This window comes from Hibiscus syriacus, unplaced genomic scaffold (genome assembly GCF_006381635.1).
Source record: "Hibiscus syriacus cultivar Baekdansim isolate YM2019G1 unplaced genomic scaffold, ASM638163v2 tig00117012_pilon, whole genome shotgun sequence".
NCBI lineage: Eukaryota > Viridiplantae > Streptophyta > Magnoliopsida > Malvales > Malvaceae > Hibiscus > Hibiscus syriacus.
The window spans coordinates 1,920,072-1,932,521 of NW_024063524.1; the positions used below are offsets into that span (position 1 = coordinate 1,920,072).

The 12,450-nt window shown below is 31.0% G+C and overlaps 1 protein-coding gene across 1 annotated transcript; it reads right to left on the reverse strand.

The window, feature by feature from the left end:
• Positions 1-397: 397 nt before the first annotated feature.
• LOC120195426 lies at positions 398-2,676 on the reverse strand. Its single transcript, XM_039197457.1, has 3 exons — positions 2,398-2,676; positions 2,088-2,303; positions 398-507 (listed from the first exon to the last, which is right to left on the reverse strand). Exons 1-3 carry the CDS (start codon positions 2,635-2,637, stop codon positions 427-429), a joined length of 537 nt encoding a protein of 178 aa, XP_039053388.1. The 5' UTR covers positions 2,638-2,676; the 3' UTR covers positions 398-426.
• Between the last annotated feature and the right edge of the window lie 9,774 nt (positions 2,677-12,450).

Below are 12,450 nucleotides of genomic sequence, written 5' to 3' on the forward strand. Positions count from 1 at the left end.
AGGACGTCGAAGAGTGTATTGTCGTCGTTTATCTTTTGAGGATTATATGATGGGAAAAAGTTTTTTTTTTTTTGTTGATGCAGTTTTAGAATTGACTAAAGCAGGGATACGTAGTTCGTTCGTTCTTTCACTATCTAGTTTAATTTCAGTCTGAACCATTTGACTGTTCAAAATATGCTCTTATGATGGCTTATTAGTCATCCTTACCGCCCAATCCATAGAACAAACATTGACAGAAACAATTTAAAAAAAGAATTATGAACCTAACTAAGATAAATACATAGGTTTGTCCCTGCAATAACAAACGTAAACTATATGGTTTTGCCGACCGTGACGTCTGATAAACTTGGGCAGCTCTCCAGAAAAATGAGAGTATAAAAAGTGATGAAGAATTTCTACTCCTCAGATCCAGCAACCTTCTTCACATCATTGACCACTTCCGCTTGAAGTTACACTGGATCCACCTTTCAGTGATCGTTTTAGACCCTTGCTCAGTTCCCTTACACTCTGCCAACATAATGGTAAAAACCCCAACACCAATGTCAATTAAATTCCAGTCTTGTCCCTCAAGCTATCAAAAGAAAACAACAACAAACAGCATGAAGTAAAGAACTTCCATTTTCAATTGTTCCTAACCGCTATTTTTACCCTTCGGGTTTTCATGCATGATAAAGTTTTCTACTATGAGACTATTCGTTAAGACATTGAATAGCTCTTCGTTTAACTGGGAGCAGTAACTACCATCAAAGAATGATCACGTCCTGACTCTACAATCTTTTAGATAAAAACAGGTTCTATGATATAGAAAAACCTAACATTCGTGAACTTAAAGTGAAACTGCAAACACCTGAAGAAGAAATGAAAGCATGAAGTGACTCGATGTAACTTTATCAGTTATATGTGCTGCATAAAGCCATCAAGTTAACAAGTGAGATACCAAATCAGACAGAGAGAATTGAGAGCACTTCAACTGGTTCAATTACATGAAATCTCAGAATAAAAGCAACCACACAGGGTACCAATGAAGACAGTCATTTAAAAGACCAGAAACTGGAAATTACGACGAGAGTATACATGTCGATACCATTTTCATAATAGCTAACATGAGAGCACATAGCATGCTTAGTTATTCAATATCGAGAGCACATAGAGTGAAACCTTACCAACATCTGGTCTCATTCATTATTTCATTTGACCTAAGCTTATTCCTTTTCACCTTATGTACTATAGCACTCAATAACAGAAAAATGAACCATCAAACCCTTCATCTCAATGCCCTTCCACCAAAATTTTGTGGATAGACATTCCAACCTCATTGCAACACCTTACTTAATTGGACCTTCAACACTAGAGAGTAGAAGGATCCAGAATAAGATTAACAAAAGCTTCGTCAAACTGATTTCTTCCCCCTATGGAAGGGAAGAGCTGGAGGATTTCATTTCTATGATACTCTAACAGAATCGATAGAACAAATAAGGAGAGCAACTTAACCAGAAATGGCAACAAAATTGACTCCTTTCTTGGAACAAACTGAAGATAAACACAACCTAAACTGTTAATTTCCAATTATGGATCTTATTCAATTAATGATAATTCCCCAAAAGGATGTTGGAAATAAAAATATACTACTGTATGTATCTGTCTACATATATATACACATATAATTGTACACTAGGGAGGATCAATGGGCAAAAATTATGTTTGAATGGAATGAAAATTGCATTAAAATTAAACATTCCCTAAAGTAGCAAACAAAATAGAAATGAAGGGGCAATCCATTAAGCTATTAGCCAATCGTAATAGAGATCAAATTTCATGCAAAACGAAACCATATTGGAAGTAGCAAACCAGTAATCAGTTTAAAATTAATTCTAATGAATGGAGAAAAAAAATCCGTTTAAGCTAATGGCCAATAGTAATTAGAGGAAAACCTAGTTTGTTTGGGCACTACATGTAAATTGGACAATTATTCATTTGTTCGGTGAACTGCTCAAGTGCATGAATAGCGACAATTGTTCTATATCACCAAAAAAAAACTAAGCTAAAACGATAAATATAAATTACAAAACGAAACCCTAAATCGTCACCGTTGATTGGACAGGAGGAGGATCAAGATCCACGTAGCGCACGGACATCTTAGCGATCTCAGAAATTGCGGCCTCTCTAACTCCAGGCACATCACTGGTTAACTCCTCGTAGGCAGCTTCAAACGCCTCTTGCCAAAATCTCGGCAATCTAATCCGACGGCTGTTAGTGTACACATCCCACATATGCTTCACGACTCTCTCCCTCTCCTCCATTTCCTAACAAAAGGAGAAACAAGAAAAATAAAACAAATTGAGAAAAATTAACAGAATGCAACATTAGAAAGGAGAAAGAAGCTTTGGGGGAACATACAAGGACATCTAGATCGTCGTGAATGGGGCTACTTATATCATCAGAAAGACGGTTGAGATTACCGGCGGACCAACGGAGGGTAACGGTTCCGGTGAACATCGACCAGAATGCCAGTAACAGAATCGCGGCGAATGCCCAGAACTTGTAACGGCCTCTGCCAAATAAGCAGGAATCTGCGCTTTCCTTTTTCACATTCACTATCGTTGTCGTCGGCGGCGGCAGAGTGTCGTCATCCTTCATTTCGATTAGAAAAGGAGAAAAAGGAAAATTGTTTTTTGAAGAATTTTCTTTATAATCTTTCCGTCCCAAATTTATTAATTAATTTATTTATTAGGTTTTTTTAGAATGAAATTGAAGTATGGATTTGTGAATGAAAGGAAACAATGGGGAAATATTGGATTTGCCTTTTAAATGGACGGAAAATTTTGATTTCTTATATGATATTTTTTTAGAATGATTATTATTAGCGGGCACTACACTTGGATTATTTTCATTTTGGGGACGACAAGGACCGTTTGATGTAAATTTGATTAGAGATTTAATGGCAACCGACATTACACGGTGGCGCTTAGCAAGTTATCACTATCAATTAGATTGCATTTTTCAATATACAATATAATGAAAAAAGTGATAAGTAGAGATCTTGGCCAAATAATTAATGATATTTATATTAATTTATTTTGTATAAATTTAAGTTTTGATATTTGTTTTTAAAATATAATTTTTTTTATTTAATAGAAAAAGAGTAATAAGTAATTGGATGATCGAATTTTTTTAAATATTTTTTTAAATTTTTAAATGAATATAATTACATTTTAGAGTATTTAAATTTATATTTAGAATCACATTCTCATTACAATCTAAACTAAGATTTCAACTTGATTTTTGGATAATTTAATTTGAGATTTGAGAAAAAATTTGAGAGGAGAGAAAAAAATAATAATATATATTTGATGGTTTCTGTGATCAAAATAAATCACTATCGATGATGACAATGGACGACGATTAGTAAAGTTTCGTATGAGAGAATAGTGAAGGACGGGGAGAATGAGAAGTAGGGATGGGTATGAGATTTGAATACGATGATTTTTTATCTGACCTGACCTGATCGGGTTGGGGTTTTTTTTTAAAAAAATTGGATTCGGGTCGGATTTTGGTTTAGAGTAAAAAACATCCGACCCAACCTGACCCGAAAAAAATATAATTTTACCTTATATATTTAGGAATAATTATAATAATACCCCATTATATATTATTTTTTCAATTAAATCACTATTTTTATTGAATGAAAATAATATTTTTTATTATTTCAGGTCGGGTCGGATCGATTTCGAATTTTATCTCAAAAAGTCTGGTCGGATCGGGTCGGGTGAAGGATGTAAAACTTTCGGGTCGGGTCTGGTTGGCCCACACCCGACCCATGCCCATCCCTAACGAGAAGTAAAGAAAAAGTAAAAGGAAAAAATATTTTTAAAAAATAATAATAATATTTTTTAAGGTAAACTTTGTATGTGACTCATTTACATCACTAAACTTTTAATTTTGTCAATTATAACACTAAACTTTTGTTTTACATTCAACTATGTCACTCCGCCGTTAAGTCACTCCGTCGTTTTGGTGTGATTGTTCTGATGCTTAAAATGATGTCGTTTTAGAAACTAAACTTTAGGATTGTATCGATTATATTACTAAACTTTTAAACATTTTTCTGTTTAACCACTACATTTTTTACCGTCAGTGGCAGCCAATTGTCGCCAGTCACCGATCATCTTTCGCAACAAAATTGATACCAAAATATTCACATTTGACTCTTCATTCTTCTCATATGATTAGTTTTCTATGAAACTCACTCAAAAATTGACGAAATTAAACACAAAAAATCTATTATTTTTTAGATGTTTGGAGACTTTATTAGATTTATGGGATTTTGGGTGTTTGTTAAAAAATCTTAACGGTGAAAATTATTACTTCAAGAAAACGAATAGCATACCTCAAAGCTTTATAGATCGATCATTGAAAGAGATTAGACTATTAATACATTAAACTTTTAAATAAATTTTCCTCGCTTTCAAGTGTATTTAATGGAAAACCAATCATTAAAAAAAGAAAGAGGAGTGAGATACAAAACGTTTTGGTACCAATCTTGTCGTGACATATGATCAATGAACGACAGGGCTTCACTGTCGGTGGCGAACAAAATAGTGTAGAGGTAAAAAAAAGTTGTTTAAAAGTCCAACGGCAAAAGCGATATATCCTAAAAGTGTAGAGTCTAATACGATGTTGTTTTAACCATCAGAAATCTGCACCAAAACGATGTCATTTTGGTGTGACATGCCACATCAGCAACCATTAGTCATGTCATCGTATTATTAGTGATTTAACAACAGAGTGACATAATTGAATGTAAAACTAAAGTGCTGTAATTGGTAAAATTAAAAGTTCTGTGATATAAATGAGTTAGCGGACAAAGTTTAGTGATATCTGACGTAATTTACCATATTTTTTAAATTAAAGTAATTGGATAAATTATTAAGTTGTCCTTAAGGTTTTGGAAAAAAAATATTAATAAAATTTAAGGACTTGTTATAAAAGAATTGCCACGTGACAACAGTGAAAACTCAATGTGCCCTGCTACAACATCTTTAACAACATTAGTCTTAGTGATCATAAGAGAAGACCAAAACAAAGTAAAAAGAACAATTAAATATTTTGGAAGTACCTGTATCATACTGAAAGTTTTGCCGAAATTAAGGGGCATTATTGTCTTTATGCCTAATAAATTTTACATAGAATGAAATTTAAACCTACCATGGAATATTTCAAAATCTTAAACTTATAAAAGTGAAGACTTGATTAAATTTATCAAATGGTTTTAATGGTAAAAATAGATGTTATTCTTTAAAGGTTCTGAGTTAGAGTAGCAGTATGCCAGCATCTACAGATATATGTATTGTCCATTGGTTAATTTTTTTTATAAAGTACTCCTTATAATTATCCTAATTATTAAAAAATAAAGATTTACTTTATTTTTAATTAATAATGTTCTCTAGAGATATCTGACGTAATTTACCTTATTTTTTAAAATAAAGTCATTGGATAAATTATTAAGCGATACTTAAGGTTTTGGTAAAAAAAACGTCAATAAAATTTATGGACATTTTAGGTAAGAATTGTCACGTGACATCAGTGAAAAGTCAACATATCCTACAAATCTTTAACAACATTAGTCTCAGTGATCATAATAGAAGACCAAAACAAAGTACAAAGCGAAATTAAAATTTTTAAAAATACATGTATAATATTGAAAGTTTTGTCCAAATTCAGGGGCATTAGTGTCTTTATTCCTAATAAATTTTACATTGAATGAAATTTAAACCTATCGTGGAATATTTCAAAAATCTTAACCTTATTAAAGTTACTTAATTGAATTAATCAAGTGTTTTTAACGGTGAAAGGAGATATTTATTTAGAGGTTTTGAGTTTAAGTAGTTGTATTTAGTGGTGATAGTAGATTGGGTTAAGATTGGGTTTTTGTCAACCCGACTCGACATAAAAATAGGTATCCTCCACCTAAATCCGACTCGACCCAAAATTTTATATCCTACATCCGATTTGATCCAAAAATTATATATCCTCAACTCGACCAAATTTTTTAGAGTATAAATTCGACCTGATCTGATCCGACCCGATATAAATTAAGAATTTAATTAAAAATAATAATTTTTTTAAAAAATTACATTATTATCCTCAGGTCGAAGTTTTTTCGCCCTCCACCTGAACCCGACCTGACCTCACCCTTTAAAAAAACCCGACCCAAACTCATATTTTTTAAAATTTTTAACCCTATTAGATCGGTTCAAAACCTATCAGATTCAAATTAAATTATCATCCCTAATTGCATCCGCATGTATGTATGTCTTGTCCATTGGTTAACTATTTTAAAAAAGATATTGCCTCCCGCCCACTAATTGTTAATTGTTGACTTTTAAAAGTAAAAAATTTTAAATTTAATTATGATTATTTTAAATATTAAATATTTTAAATAATTAAATTTTATAAAATATATATTTAAAAGTAATTTAATTTAAAGTTTTTAAAATATATTTTTTTATATTTTTATCAATAATAAATTTTAAATAATAATGAGTCAAAGTTAAAAAAGTTTACCTAAAAAAATCAACAGTGGTGAGGTCATGTATCTTTATTTTTTAGTAGATTACTTTTTTTAATTAATCAATGATATCCGATCTATTGACCTACTAATTCAGACCGGATTTTGTAGATGTCTATTATGGGGGCGACCATCTCAATCCAATTTGCTGCAAACGCTAGGATTTGAACCCCTGACCTTGTTTAAGGAATTTAGTGTCTCATCCTACTAAAATAACTGGTTATTGGTAGATATACTTTATTTTTAATTAATAACGTTCTCTAGAGATATCCGATGTAATTCAGCTTATTTTTTTAAAATAAAGTGATTGGATAAATTAGCAAGGATCCTTAAGGATTTCGTAAAAAACATCAATAAAATTTAAGGCCATTTTAGGTAAGAATTGTCATCTGGAATCTGTGAAAGTCAACGCGTCCTTCAGCATTATCTTTAACAACATTAGTCTTAGTGATCATAATAGAACTCCATAACAAAGTATAAAGAGAAATTAAAATTTTTAAAAATACATGTATCAAATTGAAAGTTTTGTCGAAATTCAAGGGCATTAGTGTCTTTATCCCTAATAAAATTTACATTGAATGAAATTTAAACCTATCGTGGAATATTTCAAAAATCTTAACCTTATCAAAGCTACTTAATTGAATTAATCAAGTGGTTTTAATGGTGAAAGGAGATATTTTTTTAAAGATTTTGGGTTAAAGAATTTGCATCTAGGAATGACAACAGATCGGGTTAGAGTTAAATTTTTTGTCAACTCGACTCGACCTAAAAATAGGTATCCCCCACCCGAACCTAATCCGACCTAAAAATTTTATATACTACATCCGACATGACCCAAAAAATATATATGCTCGATCCGACTTCGACCCAACCGATTTTTTAGAGAATAAATTCAACCTGATCTGATCTGATCCGGTATAAATTAAAAATTTAATTAAAAAATAATATTTTTTAAGGAAGTTACATTATTATCCTCAGGTCGGGTTAGAGTTTTTTCACCTTCCCGAATTTGGGTTCAAATAGTTATATAAGTAGGTATGTGTGTATTATCCATTGGTTAATTTTTTTAAAGTTATTATCTTATAGTCCCCAAAACTATTAAAAAATATTGATTTAATATATTTTTAAATACTAATGTTCTTTAAATGTATACGACGTAGTTTACCTTTTTTTTAAATAAAAATAATTGGATAAATTATTAAGTGATCCTTAAGGTTTTGGTAATAAAATGTCAATAAAATTTAAGGACTTTCTATGTAAGAATTGTCACGTGACAGCAGTGAAAAATCAACGTGCCTTGTTGTAACATCTTTAACAACATTAGTCTGAGTGATCATAATAGAAGACCAAGACAAAGTAGAAATGCATATATCATATCGAAAATTTTGTCGAAATTCATGAGCACTAGTGTCTTTATCCCTAGTAAATTTTACATAAACTGAAACTTAAACCTATCGTGTTAACCTTATCTAATTGAAGACTTAATTGAATTTATCAAGTGATTTTAATTATAAAAGAAATATTTTTTTAGAGATCCTGAATTCAAATAGTTACATGTGTATGTATACATGTATTGTTTATTAGTTAAATTTTTTAAAATAAAATATTATCTTATTATCACCTTAAACTATTAAAAAATAAAATTTTAATTTATTTTTAAATAATAATATTGTTTAAAGATATATGACATAGTGTACACTATTTTTTTTAAAAGTAAACTAATTAGATCAATTATTAAAACGATCCTTAAGGTTTTGGTTAAAAAAAATGTCAATGAAATTTAAGGACTTTTTATGTAAGAATGTTACGTGACAGTAGTGAAAAGTTAACATGTCCTGCTACAGTATCTATAACAACATTGGTCCCACTAATCATAAAAGAATGCCAAAAGAAAGTATAAAGAGAAATTGAATATTTTGGAAATACATATATCATATAAAAATTTTGTCAAAATTTAAGGGCATCAGTGTACCTAATAAAATTCGAGTAGTTACATTTTGCAAGTATGTGTGTATTGTCCATAAAAGAATGCCAAAAGAAAGTATAAAGAGAAATTGAATATTTTGGAAATACATGTATCATATAAAAATTTTGTCAAAATTTAAGGGTATCACTGTACCTAATAAAATTCGAGTAGTTACATTTTGTAAGTATGTGTGTATTGTCCATATTTCACATAAATATTCTTAAACCTAAAAATTATAAAAATAACAATCATTCATTTAATTACGTACAAACTTTTATATGTGATGTGACACATAAATTTTAATTTGGAAAGTTTTGATTTTGATTTAATTATATATATTAAATCATGATTTCAATTCAATTATACACGTGAAGCCAATTGTGGGAGCAGCCATATAAGTTACAAGTCCAGATTCAATTTAGGGGTAGGTGAACTAAGCCCAAGAAGCTAGGAGCCGAATACCCACACTCGTCATCATACATGAATACAAATCCTGTCCCTTTCTATGTCTCTCTTTAACCAATAATATTTTGACGCATCATGTTTGTGTTTTTATAACAAAATTATGTACTTTTTTTAAAAAAAATTACTTTCCTATCTTACTTCATCTTCTACCTTCAAACTCAATAGATACATCCATCAATGGAAAAGAAGAATTTACAAGCTTTTGGTATGGTCGTTTATGCAACCTCTCCGGTTAAAAAGAAAACTCTGATAAACAAACTCTAACATCACATTATATGACCATTAGTTTAGAATGTTGCAGTTCAATATGTTCTCATATGGAAAAACTTGATTTAATTTGCATAGATAAGATGAGATGTTACTCTAAAGATTGTTGAAGTTGACTGCATAAATGGACCATCCCTTATCCGATATCATATAGCACTAAACTTTTTGGGATTACCCGATGTGGCTGTGTTTGTTGGATATGACGTAGGTTTATAGATTGGCCTTCAATTTATAAGAAACCATGGTCAGAACCTACATTAATGCGTATTGCATACGCGATGTGAGTCTGTGCATCTCGAACTGTAGAAAGTTGAAGATTTTCTCTGATCTACTCGATAAGAACCGAGCAGTGCAGGACAGGAGCCACCACAAAGGGGCGGAAAGGGGCTAGGAATAGTCATTGTTGAGAAATAGATATCTCTAAAAATCCTTAACAGTTAGAAATTGTGTTTAAAGTGATTTGCATGGCTAAACAAACTTATAGATTCAGATATGACTTCTGTTTCTATTTCGAAACTGATAATGAGGTTAAGTTTGTTGCTGGTGTTTTGATGGTTATAATTTATAAACTGGATGATCCAACTCTTCTGTTAAAAAATTTGAGACTGAATAACGAAAGTGAAGTTAGAGGTAAAAAACTAACCATATATAAACATTAAATTAATCAGAGTATGTCTATTAGAGTTTTCTTTTTAAAAACTTGTAAACTCTTCATCTTCCATTGTTGGGTGTATCTAACGAGTTTGAAGGTAGAAGATGAAGTAAGATAGGAAAGTAATTTTTTTAAATATATATATAATTTTGCTGTAAAAATAAAAACATGACGTGTCAAAATATTATTAGTGGGGGACAATAAGAGGCACAAGAAGGAAGCAGAAGATTTGTGTTCGTCATACATAAGCATTCAAATGAAGTCTGTCTGTCCCTCAAAATGAACAAAAAAAGGAGAAAACATTTGGAATTTGTATGATTTTGTCTGCTTGGATCCCCACTATGTGCGCTCTTCGGATTGACTTTCTTAATGTCTACAATCTTTCCCTCTACCCCACAGATTTTTCTTTATAGTCATCTTTTACAAATACAACTTTTTCCTTGTTGCACGCGTTTGAGCCCTCAACACTATCATTAATCCTCTGCCATATCTCATTTCCTATAAAGTATATAATTTGAATTCTAATTATATAATATGTATAATCTTTTCACCCAGTTGCAACCTTTTACTAAAACTTGAAAAGGACAGCACTTGTATTTTTTTTTGGTGAAGAGTATATGATCAAGGAAATCATACTCATGAAGTATTATGCATGTCCCATTAAAAGCTTTCTTAATTTTATATGGAAGAAAAAAATACACGAAGAATACTTAAAGTGAAACAACAGAATAACTATTCGCTAAAGGAAACCAAAACAATAAAAAGCAGTTAACTCTCTGAATCAAATTCATCTTCTTGCAAGAACTTCATCACCCCAGGCGGAGGAGCTTCCAGCTGGTGAAGGAAAGCACTTGCTTTAATTCAACTTCATTTTACTTTTCTTTTCTTTTTGATCCTCTAAACTGCTCCTCTTTCACCAGAAAGTAAACAGCTAGAAGTGGTAAAAAAGAAAACCAAGCGGTGCTTTAGGTTTAGGCGCTCCTTCTAATTACAGATCAGTGCAAGTAAATTCCAGATTATAAAAAATGAATAATGAGCTGTGATTTGTTTTCTTTTATTATTCCCCATGCATGCAAGCTTTTGGCTTTAACAACATATTCCCCATGCATGCAAGCTTTTATATTGACTCGTTTATTAGCTCATTTATTGACTCGCTTATAAGTTTGTTTACGAGCTCATTTATCGACTCATTTATAGGTTCATTTACTCGGTTGACTCATTTATAGGTTCATTTACTCGGTTCTCTATGTTCTTTTCTGCTTTTACATTTTAAATATTTGTTAAAGACTAGTGGCATAATTTCGCCATTTTTCTTTGCTTACAAATACAATAGTAAAAAAAGAGTTTTGGTTGCTAAACATTAAACGGACATATTTGCATATGTTAAACTAACGAACACAAATAACTTCAAAAAATAAATAAATGAACACTAGCGATACTAAAAATTTAAATAAACACAAATTAAACATGAATACCTTCAAAAAATTTAAATAAACATGAATACCTTCATAAATAAATAAATGAATATAGACCCAAGTTTATTCGTTAAAACTTGATTCATTTAACCCCTTCAAGTAATATATATAATGAATATAAAAACTATACAAGTATTCAAGGTTTTATTTTTCACCCTATATTCTTCCTGCTTCTGGTTCAAAATACATTAATGAAATTTGGAAATGAAAGGATCATGAAAATCCAACTTTCAGATACGAACTTTGTCCTGACTTGATTGGCATGGCCTTCTTAAAGAATAGAATCCGATTGCATGAACCTATATGTATATAGCTCTATACATATTTTCGTGAATGCATAGGCATATCATCATTATTACAATATTCCCAAATGTTTAGACTGTATTCAAGCAGGATGAGCGAAAACAAACCAACAGTGATGCAGGCAGCAGTAAAATCAGTAGAGGCAGAGCTGAGATCTGAGGGATAGATCCATTATCCAGCATGCTTTCAGGGTTGTAAACCTGCAAATCGTAATGCTATATAACTAAGGTCGACGATGTACTATAAAGTATGTACTTGTTGCGGAAGATGGCTATTGGATAGAGCAAAATCGCATATGATAATTTGAGAAAATAAAAATGAAGATAAAAAAGACACAAAATTTATGTGGAAAACCCCTAAAAATTTAGGGTAAAAACAACGGGCAACGGTAGAAGAATTTCACTATGAGAAAATAGAATTACAACCTCTCTCGATCTACCAAGGAGAAAACAATGATAATTCTCACTTGATAAAAAGGATAAAACAACTCTCAAGAAACTCTCTAAATTCTCTCTAGTATTGGAAGAAAGCTAGAATGCTTTGGGATGATTTTGAAGCTAAATGAGCTAGGGTATTTATAGTTGAAACTTAAGGACTAATCTTGAAAATACCCTAAAGTACAATGATTCAAGTGTGAGATTGTACAATTTCCAAAAAATCAATAATTTCAGCCACGTAATTGCACGTGCACCGAAAGTTTCCTTGTCTTCAACTCTCCACCGAAATGTTGCCATCAATTTGACCATTTGCATAT